At 40.2% G+C, this 19623-nt stretch overlaps 1 protein-coding gene across 2 annotated transcripts; it reads right to left on the reverse strand.

Moving 5' to 3' along the window:
- Positions 1–1560: 1560 nt before the first annotated feature.
- LOC307089950 (zinc finger protein 518A) lies at positions 1561–18299 on the reverse strand. Of its 2 annotated transcripts, none has more exons than XM_079756438.1 (2): positions 18118–18299; positions 1561–5809 (listed from the first exon to the last, which is right to left on the reverse strand). In XM_079756438.1, exons 1-2 carry the CDS (start codon positions 18170–18172, stop codon positions 1800–1802), a joined length of 4065 nt encoding a protein of 1354 aa, XP_079612564.1. In that variant the 5' UTR covers positions 18173–18299; the 3' UTR covers positions 1561–1799. The 2 variants fall into 2 exon arrangements, with proteins under 2 accessions (XP_079612564.1, XP_079612565.1); XM_079756439.1 differs by having other exon boundaries at positions 17987–18128.
- Positions 18300–19623: the final 1324 nt, after the last annotated feature.

Genomic DNA, 19623 nt, shown 5'->3' on the forward strand with positions numbered 1-19623 from the left:
CCATCGGGTTCTCAGTTAACTTCTTCAGGTTACTGGATTTCTGATAGATAGCGTAGAGGCAAAGCGACAACCCAATATGATATATTGGTTGTCACTTTGTCCCCCCCCCCATCTTGAGCCATCTTAATAAAGTTAGCAAGCTAAATTCTTACATTAGCTGCAAGCAAATATCTTAATTAGTTGTAAGCATTGTTTATGAGGCAATTACTAGGTTAAGCTATCATTAGTAGTTGTTACTCAGTGCATTTGCAATAGATTACGGTTAATTCTGAAATACATGAATTACGTTATTATAGTAACAGCTACTCATCTTTGCTAGCCGAATCAATCTCTCCTGCTTCAAACCAACCATTAGCATCCATTCCATCATCCATCTTTATAAAATTAATTTTGTTTTTCATTTCTAGTATGCATTTAAATGTGAAATGTTTTTCTAAATAATTATACATCAACACGGACAACATCAAACCAACCACATGGGCCTGACGCACCGACTATCTCTTCTGCACCGCATCACCCACGACCACCAGGGAAGGTCCACTGTTAACTCATCTCTCCTCCGATGGAAACCTACGTTTGACTGACTTTCTGCCTCGCCCTGCGTACATGTGTATATAAATATCTTCATTTATACATTATGTCTGGTCTAAAATGTATTATTTAGTTTTTTGTTCATTTAGTGATTGCCCTTAATTTTTTTAGGTTTGTTTATGTATCTTAACTATGAACGGTAATTAGTTTAGGCTTTGTAAATAAACTTGCCTTGCTTGATTGACTTTCTAGTAAGTGTTTGGTTCAGTTTTACTGTATTTTTATTTCTTAAATACCAGTGTAGATTGAGTGGCATCTAGCGGAACACTCGGCAGAAATCGAAAGAAAATATATAAAAAATAAAATTGTAATAAGAATCGTTGTTTTATAATATTAGTGTCCTAGAAGCTTAACCCTTAGACGTGGACATCAACATCAACCACTGCACTGATACTATTGTAATACACATAACCTTCAGTGTTACGCGGTCATTAGGGTCCATACATGTCTGACCACGTTATCAAAAAGATTGCGTTATTGCGACAATCAAATTATTTCAGTTTTGCCAAATAAAACATGCATATATTATTTTTCTTATAAGTGAATGCAGAAAGAACCACAATCACACAGTTCAAAGCTATAATAGTAAATACAAGACCAAACAAAATAATTGTGGACATTAAAAATAAATGTTTCAAGAGTACAACTTACATTTTGTCCTCATATAATAAGGAATAGGTTTACCATATACTGTGCTGTTTCATAATGCTGTTGAGTTTATCAAAATCAACTAAATTGCGGAGGTAAAGGTTTCAAATTATATCTTGCCACAAAATTAGGTTCCAGCCAAGCAACGCATAATACTGGAGGTGTTGTATAATGATGCGCTTTATAGCGCTGGTCAAATGTACTTTGAAGAGGTAAATAGTTGACTAACTGCTGATCAACATTACAAATTCAAAGAATTTAAGAAAAATCGACATCTTTAATTTCTAAACCCCTTTTATTTACATAAGTACAAACTAAATCAAAACTATTTTCAAATGAACTGCTGGTTTGATAAAAAAGTTGTATTACAGTATAGTTTTCACAGTTGTATACAGTTATACACGTCTGATTAAAAACAACATAATATAAGTTACCAGTATAGATGTAAAAAGATTCATCATAGTTATTTATAGGGCAAGAAATTACAAGAATAGAAGCATAATGGAAAGTTATTTAAAGTATACAAATATTTTTCAAATGAGAAAAATGTAGGAACACATTCAGAATAATTTGTTCCAGTCTCTCGTAGCCTCCATTAGATGCCTCTGACCATGACCAATCCAGTCCTCTTGGCTGTGGAAAAGCCGCCCACAAAACCAGCAGTCAAAAATGGACTGCCCACCACAGCTTGATAAAGTCTTCACGACTTCATACTTTCTCCTTCCTTTTTTCTTCAACTTCAGTTTCAGAAGAAATCGTTCACGAACAGAACTCCGATCCTGTTGCAATCTTGAGCCATTGCTTCCAGGGGGCAGACATTTGGCAATTGGCTTTTTCCCTGTTAACCCCATCTGGTTGTGTACAGATAGAGCCTCTACAGTTTGATGAGAAAGTGAGACTTTAGTGACGGCTCCTCTGTATCGGTTAACTGACTTCATGATGCTAGCCACTTCAGGAATATCAGCATCTGGATGGTTAAGCACAACAACAGGTTGATGTCTGCGAGGGCACTTGATCTGCTGTAGTGAACTGAAAGGGTAGAGTCTCAATGTCCTCTCAATGTCTTTGGATAGAGGATGCCATACTTCTGTAGTCAGTGTTTTGCTTGCAAGTCTTCTAGCTTTATGCATTGGAAGCTCGTCAAAAAGTGCCTTCCTCCGTCTTTTCCTTTGGCTTGGTGGCCGAATTGGCCATGGATTTTCTAAATTTGATTGGGACTGAAAAATACCAGACACAAAGTCATGTTCTGCAGATAGTCTCTGTACAGGGAAAATACTTTTCACACAAGTGAAAGCCATATCATTGTTTTTTTTTGACTGATCACTCTGTGAACGAGGAGCAAGAAATAAAGGCTCCTCATTGGCAGTTGGTACAATGCCTGCAAATAGCCCACTGGTAGGTGTGACAATCCTATACAAGACTTTGGATCCAGTGCTTTCACCATTTTTCTTTGCCTGAGTCAAAGTCTGGCTTTCAAGATTACTCGAAATTTTGCCAGACTTTGCTTGTGAGACATACCTAACAAGGTAAGCTTGACGCCCGTCTGGCAAAATGTTTGATTTTATTGCAGGGTTCAGTGGCATTGCCAGCATTTGACGTGAAGAAAGTGGTACCTGTGAGCTGGCCAACGTGAAACCAACATTACTTGGGGGCTTCGCAACTTGAAGTGACCTTTTTACCAAATAGCATGTCTGTTGTGTTTTCCCAGCAGACGTCCTGTCCACTGGTGTACCATGTCCTGTTTTAGAAACAAGAACAGGTCCATTAAACCCTGTACTATTGAGAAGGTAATGGTTTGAGATTGTGCCAACGTTTGGCGGCACCGCAGAAACAGATGTAATCCCTGTTTTACTAGTCCTCAAGAGGGGTTTTTCCATTCCTACCTCCCTGCCAGTTTTGGCAGGAACCAACCCAGTAGGGTTACTTGAAAATTCAAAACCTGGCTTCATGTAAGATACATTGATCCGAGGACTATTTGACTTAGTTATTAGTTTAAAACTTTTGTTCCCCTTGAGTGGCACTGGGATAGCATATTTGTTTTCTGCAGTTTGCAATAGCATTTGCTGCTTACCCTCTGGGATCTGAAAAATGCGTAGCATTGTTTTTGCTTGCTTTCCAGATTCCATGCTCTCAGGACTAGTTCCTAGCCTTTCTTTATTCTTCTCTTTATTAAGCTGGTGGTTAATGATTGCATCAGAATGTTGTTTCACTATCAGAATGCTTTTTTCATGGCCCGGGTGGCCCAAACTGTTGCTTTCTTGTTGAGGATTAGACACGGGTATATAATCCTCTTCAACTTTGATGATATTAAAGTCTTGAAAAATTGACTCAGGTGTATCTTCAGTAGTTTGTTCTTCAGCATACATTTTGCCCTGGCCATGGTCAGTGTCAATCTCTGGCATTGATTCATTTAACCCATGATGGGGATGCCCATTAGTCCCTGGATTTTCATTACTCCCATGTCCAGATTTGCTAGATGGTTTTGGAGTTTCCGCCAATTGTAAACTCACCTGAGAGGATTCATGAGCAAACGTTTCTGTTGGAATTTCAGTCCAACTGTCAAAGTTAGGTGAATGAGGTGGAATGTCTACTGATTCTTTTGAATAATTATGAAAACTAAATACCTTTTCGTTGGGGGTATTTATAAGTGAGTTTTTACCCAACATGGTGTAGCTAGCAGAACTAGAATGCATCTCTGGAAGTGGCATTGCACATGTTGAAGTTTTTTGTGTGCAATTCTGATCACCTTTAGTGAGATCATGTTTACTTCCAATTTGGAAAGATATTATCTCCCCACTAGTGCTGAAGTCTGTGTGGTTTTCAGACAACTCTGTTACCAATGAGGTAGTTGCTGTATCCAATAATCTTTCATTGATATCTGTGGGCAAATCAACCTCAATCGATGTTAAAAGAGGCCGCACATGGTGTATTTTAGATTTACTAAGAGAGGTCAGGTTGGGGTTTGACTTAACAGGGATTGAATTTGATTTAATTTCATTTTTTTCTTTGGCGTGATCCATCTTATTTTCCATAGCAAATACTGTGCTGGATTGAGCAAAGCACTTTGGGGAGCCATTTTGTTCACTTTCTGCCTGTTCTCTACATTGATCTTCCTGGACAGCTGGAGTGAAACCAATAAGAGGGATTTCTTCCTCCTCAACCTTAACTTTTACTGCCACAATATCATCCTGAAAAACGTGTGTAGAAGCACTGATGTTTTGCGAAGAAGTACAGCGAGGGTTTGTCAAACCCTCACTGTTGCATTTTCTTATATTTCCTACAAAGTCTTTTGTTTGAGAATGATCCTCTGTGGGCGATTCTACTTTTGAAGCTGGCAGGACTTTGAGAACCAAATGCTTTTTGCCATCAACCACCTTGAAACCAATTACTTTAGTTGTGCAATTCGGGGGTATAGATATTTTGTTTTTAAGCTTGAGAACAAGTCCATTGGGGTTATTTTGACTTGTCTCTAAAGAGTTTTCACAATCTGGCATAATTAATTGTATTGGTGGTTTTGATTCACTGGCAGCCTGCTGTTCTGTAGCATTATAGCTTTTGCTGCCATTTTTGTTCTTTTTCGCTGCCATCTTGTCAAACTGCAGTGTCTCTTCTGAACTCTTTTCGGATTTTAACAAATGTACATCTTTTGTCAATTTCCCAGCGACACAATTCCGTTTTGATAACCTTCGAGAACTCCTTGAGTCTTCTTTTAGTTTAATAGCTGCAGATGAATTTGCTGTGGCCTCATCCTCTTGAGCTCTCGGCCCATTAATCCAATCGTCGGTCTCTTCACCATGAGCATTATTCATGTGTTTTTTGAAAAAATCAATCCTCTCTGAAACATAGCCACATATTTGACAATTGAATGAGAGTTTACTTGCGTGAACATTCAAGTGTCTCTGGTATTCGTCTTTGTTCAAGCTCACATGGGGGCATTTTAAACATTTGAAGCGTCCCTCGTTATGATGGTGAATGTGCTGGACAAATGTGCCTGCATCCAGAGTTTTAAACTCACACTTTTCACACTGAAAGCGCCCGTTCAAACTGTGGCACATGATGTAGTGCCTGGTGAGCATTAACAGAGAGTACTGAACTTTGTTATTGCAGATCTCACATGTAACCAGGGTATTTCTGTGTCCAATCCGATGGCGCTGAAGATCAGGGAATTCGTTTGTGACGAAGCTACACAGATCACAAGGATACGAAGGAAGGCTGTCCTTATGAGACTTTTTAAAATGCTTAAGGAGGTCATTGGGACTGTATGTAAAATCATCTTTACACACGGAACAGCTGAAGCTCAGAATATTCCCTGTGAAAACAGCACCCTGTGTATTTTTACGTGATTTCCTAATCACTTTTAGAGTTTTGCGAGTTGAAGTCTCCTCTATTGCGTAGTCATCAGGCTTGCATTGGAGTGTCCCATTAGATTGTTCAGTTACTACTCGTAAATGCTTGTAAACAAAGTCTTTCATCTCATTGCTTTCTTCTTCCGTGTTAGAAGTGTTGTCGTTTAGTGAAGGGTGGTCAGCCGTTGAAAGGTCTTGCTCCATCGCTTCACCACTGCAGGAATCTGAAACAAAGAATAAATATTAGACAAAATTGCATTAAAAAAAAAATTGACATGGATACATCCTTGCTGTTTTGAATGCAAGTAAAGCAGTACGTTGTATTCCATAAAATAATCAATTATCTCAACAAGTGGAAGTTTCTCTAAAGTGTACTGCAGGACTCTAAGGCTCCAATGCCTTTTCAAGTTATAAAAAAAACTAAGACAAAGCATTCCAGGGAAAAACTTGGTGACAAAAAGCATTTGCAATTGATAGTTTTCCGTTAGCTACCTCTAGTGGCTTGAGTTGTAGCTAAACATAGGCAGAATGAAATAATGTAAAAATCCCATATCAAGCTTTATAGGGTTAATAATTATTTTCATTAAATGCATTAATAATAATGCATTTGGGGGTACTGGTAGAATAGGGTTACATGCCTGTATGTTAAAAAATACCCCTTATTATCCTCACACTGATCATTTCTGCAAAACCAATCTCAGTGTCTTTCAAAAACGTTCATGTTCCTTTAAGGCCCCCCCACCCAAGTAGCCCAATCCGACTCTGTTGCGATTGGTCGAACTCTTTGCAAACTTGTCTGCAAATCCCCCCCCCCTCCCGCAAGAAGTTGTAAACATTGCGGGCTGCCGGGAGGCGGGACTTCTGCACTTCAGAACAGCCCACTGCACTATTACGGAGGTAAAGTTTGAGCACAAACAAGATGTGTCACACTCATGAGGGGTGTTCTCAGTGGGCGCCAACACTCCTGGCTCCCTGGCTCGGACTTAACATTTTTCAAGCTGAGTAGACGTAAAACATGTATACATCGTCATATAACAGTCTAAGGTCAAGGGAAAAGTTGAAAAGGCATGATATCACCCCTTTAAAGTGAAAGATTCAGAGGAAGTCCGCATTTATACCTGAGGAACTTTGTCGTTCAGATATAAGTTATATTTGAGTAAATAGCTGCAGTTGAAAGATATATGTAGCACAGATTTAGTTAGTATAAAATACATACATTAAGGTCTTTCATTGTTATTAAAATCACCCCAGGTTTCCTTGTTGACATTAAAATAGGGTAATTTGCCAGTGTTTACTACGAGTGCTGCAATGGTTCACGGGTTACCCGTGATCCGTACGGATCAACCCTCACAGTTCGGGACGCAAGTGATCCGTGGATCGGCTGATAAAAAAAAAAGAAGATTAAAAGTTGTGCATTCACGTGAACAGCGCATGTTTAAAGGACAATTCCGGTATTTAGCACATTGAGCCCCCTTTCTGGTTTGTCTAGGATGAAATATAGTGGTTGACACACCGAAATGTTGACTATTGGTCCTGTCTCAGGTATTTGGCTCACTTCGATTCGCCCCTGCCTGCTTCAGAATGGCTGGCTTTGGGCATTCACAAACCTGTCCTTAAAACAACCCTAAACGTTCCCTTAAGTGGTGTTCGTTGATGTTCCTAATCAAGTATTGTAGCGAAATACAGTTTCTGAGTGTTTTATTTGGCGTTTCGTAAATCCCATTGAAAAGGAAACCGGACCAGAACCGGAACCGGAAATGGCTGTTTATGTTTGGTTTTAGTCTTTCCGCTCGGTTCTCCGTATCAACAGTAGGGCTAGAACCGACCAGCCCCCCTTTCTGTTTCCAGTCAAAGAGCAATGAGTCTTCCAACAGAAATCAATGGATTTACACAATGCAAAATAAAACACGACAGAAACTGTATTTCGCTACCATACTTGATAAAAAAAAGAAGATGAGGATGTCTGCATTGCCTGGGGAGAGTGTAGACTCCAAGCTCTCCCCAGGCATTGACATCCTGAATTTAAAGTTGTAAATCCAGGTCTGCTGTGCTTCCTATGGACACAGTTTTTATTTAATTGTATTTACTATCCATGTTAAAAAGAAGGAATAATGCCTCAGATTGCACTTTTTTTTGTTTATTAATTATTTTTTATAAGTTTTTATTTTAAGTGGACGCAAGCAATTTTTTAAATATTTACAATGCTTAAAGGAAGCAGGATTATTACCTAATTTTTCACTTTATTTTGTTTTTACACATTTGAAGATTTTATTTCAAGTCACATTTGTCTTGTTATCTCTTTTGTTGTTGTTGATCCGAAAATGATCCGACCCGCGACTCAAAAACCGTGACATTATCCAAACCGTGAGTTTTGTCATCCGTTGCACCCATATTTACTACCTAGCCGGGGAGTTCCTTCATGTTCAACCAATTTTACAATTACCACCACCAGGAATAGACCTCTAAAGAAGAAGTCCCGCCTCCGAGGTCCCGGTTCCATCGATCAAATGATTATGGGAAATAACATGGGGTTTTTGAATGATTGTAGGCAAACTCTAGGTGCCGAAGAAGTGAAAGCTGCTCAGGTTTTGAACTACACACTTTTTCCATCTAGATTCCACATGGGTTTTGGATTGTCGGTGCCGTAAGTAGTAAACAATATAAATAGTACTTTAATGGCACCGACCATCCAAAACCCAAGTGGAGTCTAGATGGAAAGAGTGTTTAGTTCAAAACTTGAGCAGCTTTTACTTCTTCGCCACCTACAGAGTTTGTTATGTGCGATCATTCAAAAACCCATGTTGTTTCCCATAGACATTCAACCGATGGATCCAGGAGCCTCGGAGGCAGGACTTATTCTTAGGAGGTCTATTCCCCGACATCCAAACGTAAAGTAACATGTATAGCAGAACAGCGCTACGGTGGTGCTGTAAAAGAAACACACAGCTCAACAGAAGCTTATGTAGTTTGTACAGTTTTTTTTTTCTCCAACTAACCCAGCCCAACTACAGTCTAAAAACCGCCCAATCAACCAAAAACCCATCCAAAACATAAATTTCCAGAAAACCGAATAACCGTAGACTTCTGCAATTGCTAAGTGGTATAAAAGGAACATCCACACACACACACACACACACACACACACACACACACACACACACACACACACACACACCGCCCGCGTAAAGAACACTGTCAGATCTTCAACATGAAAACCTCTTTCAAAAACTTGAACAACATCAACAGCAGAACTGTGTAGTCTACACCAGCTCAACTAATACATAGATTAATCAAATCTACCAAACAACCGGTGCAGCTTTGAAATGCACTCTTGTTTGTTTATTCATGTTGATTTTGATTTGATTTGATTTATTTGGAATAAAGACATATCCAAAGGATAGAAGAAAAACATGACAAAGTGCAAGCACTTATTTCCATCATGGTGCCTATGGTCCCTATGTTAATAAGATCTCAGATTGTCTTCCAGTTTTCTTATCTTTGATATAATACATGGACCAACCATCATATATTACCACATTCAATATATATCATAGCATACCACATACACTATAAATATCCTGGAATGCATCCAATTATCTAACATAAAGTACTAGTAAAAAAACAACAACATGTAGATTGTGGCTGCGAATCATGAACCTCCAGAAATGTAGTGCTACTTCAGTTGAGCTACAAACAGACTAGTACTAAGAGTGTGATGGAAATATATTGCAGAAGTAGGTACTATATGTCGGTGAACGTATTTACTCTCGGTAACAAAATGCATTCACTGTATATCATAACACATTCACATCACCAACTAAAATAAATGTATTGAACTAAAAATATTTTTAAGTCTCAGTTTGGGATTTGAACCATCTGTACCATCGTAACATCTGTTATGCGTTGATTAACTCACGTACAGCACTGCAGTACATAAATAAAATTTGCTTTTTTTGACAACATGAAGGGTTGCAGTGCAATGCAAACGTTTTGTTTGACACCAACTTTTACCAAAGGAGGGATATCCCACTTTTAGTTAAAGAACAGGGATCGTCCTTAACAACCATTATAGACCGCTCCAAATGCTCAACGACCCATCATAATCCCCTCATCTGTGAACTGCCATTCGCTACACTATTTAAAATGAATGCAACCCCAATATTATTAAAACCTCTAAATACATAGGATTCTTTGGTGAAAGGTTGGAGCTTGTCATCACTGGCTCTACGAGGCTGATTCAGCAGTGTTTTTCAGCGTCCCGATTCTTACTGGAAAATGTTGCATAATCATGTCGTAACTGATAGTTAATAGTTGGTGCGATGCAGTTTTCACAAATTATTTGGGCATTTTTGTAATGTTTAAGTGTTAAGTGCCTGATGTAGAAGGGCCTTTACTCTAGACAATAGTTTGTTTGATCAAAATAATATATATATATATACATATATATATATATAAAATCAGACGGAGCTCTACATACACACCGTAGCATCGCTTTTAACTCCCTGACAGACGTGATCATCAACATAACCGGCTGTCAGAAACGTGCTCCATCCATCCACAAATCACACACACCGTGGCGCTGAACTACACATGAACAAAGATTTCTTGAACATTTGATTACATATTCGGCTTCAAAATTTGGCCAAAATACATCAACATAATAAAGTTATTCATACAATGTAAGAAAAAAGTTGAATAGAAAGGTGTTTGTAGGTATTAAATATCATACCTTCGTTGTTCCTAAATACCCTGATATACCGGCCAAGCCTAGTCTTTATGAAAAAAATTCACAGCAAATGACAAGAATAAGTAAGAAATATTAATCGTAACTATAATATACAATTACATGTGATGATATAAACCTTTTTATTCAATTATTTAAAAGGAATTTGTGTATATCATCCTTGGACATAGAGATACCTCCCTTCCTATCTCTAATTGAAAGGTGATAAGATGGTTTGCATTTGCATTGCCCCTGCAGCCACACAGTCTGATACTGAGGCAATGCCACTCTACCGACCTATTTGTGTAGATTCCTTTATGCTTCATGCAGCCTTGCAGACATGTCCACTTCACCCATCATTTATTGCAACAATTGTAACAACATTATTACCAGATATATTATCCGAATTTAAGATGATATAGGCCTAATAGTCAAAAAAAAAAAAAAACAGCTTTAGAATGATGACGGATTAAAAGCGGATCATTGAGAATCCCTAGTGGAGTGCTGGCGGACCACTAGCCATGGAATACTGAAAAAGGCGGAAGGTGGTTAACTAACTAAGACATGGCCGTCCACCTAAACTGTCATAGCGAGCGAGCAGAAGACTGTTCAGAGAAGCAGCCAAGAGGCCCATGGTCACTCTGGAGGAGCTGCAGAAATCCACAGCTCATGTGGGATAATCTGTCCACAGGACAACTGTAACTCGTACACTCCACAAATCTGGCCTTTATGGAAGAGTGGCAAGAAGAAAGACATTGTTGAAAGAAAGGCATAAGAATTCCCATTTGCAGTTAGCCACAAGCCATGTAGGGGAAACCGCAAACATGTGGAAGAGGGTGCTTTGGTCAGGTGAGACCAAAGTTGAACTTTTTGGCATACATGCAAAGTGATATGTGTGGCGGAAAACTAACACTGCTAATCACCCTGAACACACCATCCCCACTGTGAAATATGGTGGTGGCAACATCATGCAGTGGGGATGCTTTTCCTCATTAGGGACAGGGAAGCTGGTCAGAGTTGATGGGAAGATGGATGGAGCTAAATACAGGGCAATCCTGGAAGAAAACATTTTGGAGGCTGCAAATTACTTGGAATTGGGAAGGAAATTCATCTTCCAGCAAGACAATGACCCTAAACATAAAGCCAGAGCTGCCATAGAAGAGTTATAGAATAGTATAGATCAAAGAATATTCATGTGTTAGAAACAGAATGGCCCAGTCAAAGTCCAGACCTAAATCCCATTGAGCATCTGTGGCAAGACTTGAAAATTGCTGTTCAGAGGCTCTCCATCCAATCAGGCTGAGCTAGAGCTATTTTGCAAAGAATAATTGGCAAAAATGTCAATGTCTAGATGTGCAAAGCTGGTAAAGACATAGCCCAAAAGACTTGCAGCTGTAATTGCAGCGAAAGATGGCTCTACTAATTATTGACACAGGGGGGCTGAATGCAAATACAAACCACATTTTTCAGAATTTTATTTGCTTACAATTTTGAAAACGACCTATTATTTCCGTTCCACCTTACAATTATATGCTACTTTGTGTTGGTCGATCACATAAAATCTCAATAAAGTTAAGTTTGTGGCTGCAAGGTGGCATCATGTGAAAAAGTTCAAGGGGTATGAATACTTTTTCAAGGCACTGTATCTTTAAGGTCACACGTTAGTTTGAGATGTCAGTGGACCCTTAATGGATTTATTGACCTTTGAACCCAGAGCAGGATTTTATATGAAAGCCTTATATCTCAGCAATAAAAGGTGCCATCAAAATAAGTGTTTTGGACCTCTCTGGACATTTAGCTGTAGCGGGGGACAGCAATAGATCGTTGGGTTTAGGATTAGACAATGATTATATAGCCTTTGTTTGAAATGGAGGGGGAAGTAATATATCAAGTCATTTGTTTTTGCTCAGACTGATCGGCCGCCGATCATGATCGCCCGATATTGGCTTATAATAGCTTAATCGGACATCCCCAAAAGCGCCGATCAAAAAGATGATCAAGTGACGTAAACAAAATTTCTGCATGCGGCTTTGAGAAAAGCAACGGGATTAAACAGGGTTAAACCAATTTCCATCTAGCTATATCCCTTTGGAGGAGACTTCTACAGCACTTTCTGATGCCCACAGACCTCAATATGGGGCTGGGCGACATATCGAATATAATCATTGTACTGTGGCTTGTTATAGACAGGACGTAGAAACTGACTAATGCTAACATCAAGTAGAAATTGTCCCATCATTTTTTCAGCGGGCACTCTACTTGCTTCAACGTTTGCTCCTCCATCTCAGATACCAAGAGCCACGCCCATATGTAGGAGTAGGAGATATGATCATGATCATATATATATATATATATATATATATATATATATATATATATATATATATATATATATATATATATATATGTATAGATATCATGATCATCATCATCAGGATCATGATCCACGATATTATCATGATTCTTTTTCATGTTTTGCAAATTATAGTTTAACCAAACAAATGTCCTTATTTAAAAAAATATGGCGAACAGATGACCTGATTGGCCAGAATCAGGTGTGCTCTTAAAGCTTAATGGTCTCGTATGAGGGCAGTCAACTAAAAACAGATAATCTTACATTTCAAGCATCAAGACCTGATGGATATCAATGCCATTTCTAACAAATCACAAAAATTATAGCCTACAGCCAATTCTAATAAGCCTAAATCCGGTTCATAAGGCTTTGATAGGCTATTAACCATGGGTACAATTAAATAATAATTGTTAGATTTAAGTTGGATGAAATGATAGATCCAACATATAACAACAATTATTGTTATATGTTGAATCTAATGATAGATCTACAACTAAAGACTTTGATGTTGGGGAAAGCTCCACAACGGTAAAAAATAAGAAAATAAAGTCTAACCCAGGATGGGCATGTTGACTATATTCATGATTTTTTTTTGATAAGTGAATGGGACAAATGCGGACCAAGTCTAGCAGTGTTAACAACTGAAATGCTGAATGGATGGTGTTAATGCGGGGCCATAATGAGAAGGGACAGATGGTCAGGTTCGAGCTGTTAACACAGCCAGACCCGAGTCTTCAATGACTCCCTCCTCACTTTAGAACGCACTTTAGTGTGGTCTGGTCCACCTTAATTGACACAAAGAAAAAACATAAATATCTAGGGTCAGGGATTAATTAACGCCGCCCACTCGTGCTGGTGAAAACGATTCACTCCGTTGGCAGGACCTACTCCGTAGTGCATCAGGTATTTCTATAGCACACTGAGAGGCATCATTCAGGGCGTGTTACGACCCACGAATACTTTGTGATAGTTTATTTAGTACCGTCGTTGTGTATGAGCGTTATAATGACAAATGTTATTAAATGTGCTTGACACCGTGGCATTATACTACAAGTCTCCAAGAAGCTTAACACTCAATGGCCATGGATACCAAAAATAAACTACCGCTCAGCTGGAGCGTCACCATCCACACAAACTGTTGCATGATACTATAGGTGTCCAGGGAGCCCAGCCCCTATTAAAGCCAATAACCCTTATTGATCAAGCGCGATTTAAGATTTGACTGAGAAAACAACTTTTAATGTATGTATAAGCCATAGAACTAATAGAATGTGACCTTTCGCACAATACTAACAATCATAATCGCCTGATATACGCCCTAAACACTTCATCAATCAACTTGAAATTTGCCAATGACGTACACATGCCGTCACTTAGACACATTTTTTCAAGCTTAAACATGATTCAGATTGACTCACAATAAAGATAGGCTTTACTTAACCATGGAAATCTCGGTTATATGATGCAATAATCAGCCTGCATCTCACCTGGCTTCATTCTCACTATGTTTATTTTTTTTATGTAGGTTGACAAAAAGTAGTAAACCTGGACATGTCATTATTCACACATCTCCACGTTATTGCAAACTACTGAAGTACCTGATAGGACAAGGCAGCTCCGCACTAATCCCCGCTGCTTCATGTGAAGCTAACTTTTCACTTGAATGGAAGATTAGGGAGCGTGATGCGTTCTTTGCAGGTTAGTATTTAAATTGTAGTTTTGTCTCCATTTATTCATCCAATCATGTCCGAATTGTTTACGCGTACGTGCAACACTGATGAAAACACACAAACACATTCTGTCGGCTCAACAATAAGACTCGTATAAAAGCAACAAAACAACAAAAACCCTAAAATAAAATATTGCGAGAAAGATCCTATTTATTTATATTTCACTTTAAAAAGATTTGGTGATCTGTATCAGGTCGGCTGATCACATTAAACAGATCCGTGAATGGGAATGGCCTAAAAAACTTGATCGTTGCATCCCTATTCACAATCTAATATCGTCATAGAGCACACCCTTACGTAACACACCTGCGATTTAAAATAATGTGTTTTGGAGTGTTCTATATAGGAGGGGGACGCGTTACGACCCAAGGCAACTTTGTGATACTTTTTTAGTGCCGTCGTTGTGTATGAGTGTTATGATATGATAATGAGCGATTTTATATATGAAATAAGCAACACACTGAGGCGTTATACAGAGCAGCTTAAAGGTCCCATGGCATGCGACTTTATGGATGCTTTAATATAGATATTAGTTGGCCCCAAACACAGTATTTGAAGACGTTCCCGAAATTCAGCCGTGGTGCAGAATTACAGCCACTACGAGCCAGTCGCACATTGAGCTTTCCCCAAACGCGCCGTTTCGGTGTCTGTAGCTTTAATGCAAATGAGGAGGAGAGAGGCGGGTCAAGGAGGAGGGTGGGGGTGTGGCCCTGAGCAGCTTGCAGCCACGGTACCATGTGCTCTGTTTACAGTGGATGTACCGCAATGGCGAGGCGCACACAGCCTTAAGCCGTGTTCTGTAAATATTCTAGAACACACGGGAGTCCTGGAGCTGATATCTAAATAATATCATATTATACATAGATATCTATATCATATAATATATATTATCACGGCCAAAAGCTGTGAGAGGCTCCAGACGATATTATGAATCTCAAAGGACCGCATCGGGTTCTCCGACGTCTCTGGTTCTTCCACGTCCACATCAATCTGAAGTAGACTGAACCGCGACATGGAGGAGAAAGGGATTTTTGACCGCGGTTGTCTCCCGCCGGAGCCTCGCTTCCGAGGGACCACCGCCTCGGCAGCGGTCAGCGCTTAGGCACCACCGCCTCCTGCAGCGCCGAGGCGGTGGTCCCTCGGCAGCGGGAAGCGGGGCTCAATCGAGAGACATTCGCGGCCAACAATCCCTTTATTCTCCATGTCGTGGTTCATGTACTTCAGGGAGTCAAAGTTCCTTTCCCCCCAATTCATTCTCAACCATGGCTGAGATAACTCCCACTACGTGTTATGCACCATAACACCAACAGCAGAACGTTTATCCAAATAACAAGGAAGTGTACAACACTTGCATAACAGTCCTGGAGCTGTATATCTAAACAAAATCATATCTTTATCATATAATACATATTATCACAGCCAAAAGCTGTGTGCGCCTCCAGATGATATAATGAATCACAAACAACTTTGTCGGGTTCTCCGACGTCTCTGGTTCTTCCACTTCCACATCAATCTGAAGTAGACTGAACTCCGCGCTGCCTGCTGCCGGCTGCCTGCTGCCGGGCGGTGCTGCTTCGTGGCGGTGGTGCCACGCGGCAACCGGCGGCAGGCAGCATGTCCCAGTTCATGTACTTCAGAGAGTCAAAGCCAAAGTTCATTTCCCCCAATTCCTTCTCAACCATGGCTAAGATAACCCTAACTACAGTCTCATTGTGGAAATACAAGAGACGCCAAAGAACCGACGTGTTATGCGCCATAACACCAACAGCAAACACTTGCGTTTCAGTGTGTGTAATCACACACACACGTCACGCTTGCACGGTCGTGTCTCATTGGCGGGCCTAATTCTCTGGGCGGAGGCAGAGAAAGGGGAGGAGCTTAGATCCTTTAGGACGACATATGGGACCACATTCCAAATCAGCGCGCTTGAACCTCCGTTTTTTCAAAAGGCGAGCAGAACACCTAGTGCTCGTTTTACACCGAACGTAAGTTTTAGCCACTGGGGGACCATAGGCAGGCTAGGGGAACTCATTTATATGTTAGAAAAACCCATAAAGTGAGATTTTCATGCCATGGGACCTTTAAAGAGCCAGTAGACCAAACCTAATGAGACAGGTTATTTAAAAAAAATTACATGGTCATTTTTCTTATACGACCGTTCACATAGTAATCTAGGGCCCTATGATATCAGAGTGTGGTACTAAAAATGGAACACGTGAAATATTACAGAATTTGCGCAATTGTCCAAGTCAGTCTAAGAGTTGATCCAAAGCCACCGGCTCAGTAATCCTAGTAGTTGTATTTTTTTTTTACAACAGTTAAAATGAAAATTAAAACATTTATAAAAACGTGTTTGTAAGCATTAATTGTCTCTAGTGACTGAACATAATGACATACATAGTGCGTATTGTCCACAATACTACTTTGCGTCATGTGATTGGCTCCTACAATCTGCACAATTTTTAATTGACATGCCAGTCAATGATTGCATTCTAGGGGCATTCCGGCCAGCTGTGGTTAATGCCAGGTCAACCGGTGCATTCCTAATGTCTATACATAAAAACATGCATCATCCACTCTGGTTTCTCAAGTCACTAGCACAATTTGTGATAGGGCCCTTGAGTCCAATACAGTTAACCTATCTTTTAACAGTTTAATGTAACATTTACTATGTTAAAACATGGTAACACGTGTTATATGTGTTGCCATGTTTGGTTACACTACATATAAATAAGCCTGGTTCCAAATTGATCTTATAAAGCAATATTTCCATGAAGGCAGATATTTGTGTCTATAACTCAATATTGCCTATTTCATAGTAAATTACAGCTACACAATCAATGCATGCATTGACCATCTGAAAGTAGGCTTATCAATGAAAACAACAGAAATTCTAAAATCAAATAACTGTTGGGAATAAAATAAGTTGACTGGCAATCGCATAACAGCAAACTAATCCTCAATATGGCTACCCTGCAAACCCTCAAGACTTGAGGCAGCCATGTTTGAGTTGAAAATGGCTGCCGGAACATCATGACTACTCTCCATCAGCTGGTGGCCGAATAAATGACTTGAATGAAGTGAATATCACTTTCAAACATCGGGTTGTCATCAAACTACCATCTCCTTTTTTAGTACATCACATTGGTGCATTGTGGGGACTTGATGCGAATATGAACAAACATCTACATGCCTGCTTATAACCTTTCCACCAAGGAAGTCTTAAGAAAAGACTGACTTTGTAGAGGAGTTGCAGCCGTTCCTCCTCACTAAATAAAGTCACGAGACGAGACACAAGGTAAACATTACCACCGTCACAGGAGACTGGAGGGCTCGTGCTATTTGTCCCAAACGCGCACGACAATAGTGGCATTGCTATATGCCATGTACGAGCTCAAAATAGTGTAATAAGTTTGTGAAACACAGACGAGCCCGACTATTGCACGGATGAAAAGTCAAACGGCGCGAAAAGCAGACTAAGCGTAGTAAAGTACTTCTAAGGGTTTTCTCCGTGTAGTTAAAGGATATTAACGGTACTTCGCCACAGTTCAGTGTCTACACCACAGTTAAGCACTCATATGACAACAAAACAAACCTCCACCTCCTCGAACATACACCACCAACACCGTCCTCCCGGTCCCCGTCCGCCGCACATTAAACGGTATTCCTCAACCCGCTGGGTGTGCAACGAAGCAGCGGGTGTCGCCGTGATAAACAAGCGGTTACCTTTCTTTTCCTCCTCACTTTCGCAGGTCAACGATCGCGGCCATGACAGTCTCATCCGGGTACTGCTCCGGTCCGCCACTACGAGGCTCACACAGGGTTCAGGAAACTGGATTCAGAATAAGCAATTAAAACCATTCCAAAGTACTACGTATATGGCCTTTTCTTCGGGGAAAAGACCCAACGTAACCGGGAAAACGAAATATTTCAGTGATTAGGACGGCGTCGCTAGTGCCTATGTAGGACCTACGTCACGGTGGGCAGCGGGCGGGAGGCTGTGAGTCATGGGCTGGGACGCCATTTCCTACATCCTTCAACCCTACAAGCTCAGACCATTGTTTTGTCTGGATGATCTGCAGGGCAACGGGACTACTGAGCAAGAATGTCTTTTTAAATCATTCATGGGAGCTGGGGGTATGAACAGTTCTTAAGCTACTCAGGCCTCTCATATGAAAAAGAAATGGCAGAGGCAGAGTAGACAATGTAAGGGGAGGTAGGCCCACCCACAACCAAACAGATGAGCCAATTCTTATGTAACACACTATAGCGTATCAGTTATGGATTACGGGTATTTAAACCCTAACCCCTTTTAAAACCATTACAATTATGGCTTGGAATATTTTGGAAAAAAACTAACAAATAATAATTATGCAATGAATACATTATAACCAATGCTTTTCAGAATCAGAGCTACTTGTGTTACATCTTATACAACAGTTAGTTCCGACCAAGTAATTTGATTGGACAAGAGGCATTCCATGAATGCTGATATAGAGCATAACAGCATTGGGACTTTTAAATATACACGTATCCAGTGGCGGCTGGTGATCAAAAATGTTTGGGGGGCACAGTAATAGACAGGGGGTCTGGGGTCCCCCCTCCCCCCAAAAAAATTGAATTTAATAGATTTGATTTCCTGTATTCTGGAGCATTTCTGGGATGGCCACTACCTATTTACCTACTATCCATTCAGATTCATAGCCTACATCCTGACTTGCAGGGCCTGGACAAGCTTACACTGCATATACAGACCTACTTCACGGCCACTCCATCAGCCATTGCTATTTGACCCACTGTTGTTATTCTAATATTGAGACAAATCATGATCACTGTCCCATAGCGTCCATTTTTTGTGAGTCTCAATGTCTACTTCAAATGCAGTTAGAAATATGGGGCAGTTGCTTCATTTTGTTTCTATGCTACAGGCCGAAAGACTAAATTAATATGCAAGTTACTTGCTCCTTTTAAGTATAACATTGCTTGGGGAGTCCAATTCCTCCACTGCCGGTGGAAAGTGCTTACAACTCTCTCCTAGGTAGCGATCTATCTCTTCTCTACATGTAGTTGTGTTGCGCGATTGCTGCTGAGGGAGGAAGCCTATTTGATTGATTCGCTGAATTGTCCAATCATGTGGTGATAACAAAAAAGAAAAGCGATACCATTGGCCTGGGGCGCACACTGGTGCGACCCGAGGGCGAATTTTCTTGCGCCAGTGAAAAGCTGTCTCTG

Source organism: Pollachius pollachius, assembly GCF_949987615.1.
Source record: "Pollachius pollachius genome assembly, chromosome: 19".
NCBI lineage: Eukaryota > Metazoa > Chordata > Actinopteri > Gadiformes > Gadidae > Pollachius > Pollachius pollachius.

What these genes read in the sequence shown, in the direction of transcription:
- LOC307089950 (XM_079756438.1), bottom strand. Translation starts at nt 18,172, where the DNA reads ATGAGACTGTCATGGCCGCGATCGTTGACCTGCGAAAGTGAGGAGGAA. An exon ending in AAGTGAGGAGGAAAAGAAAG is followed by an intron (nt 5,810 to 18,117) that starts GTAACCGCTTGT and finishes TCTTTGTTTCAG; the next exon opens with ATTCCTGCAGTGGTGAAGCG.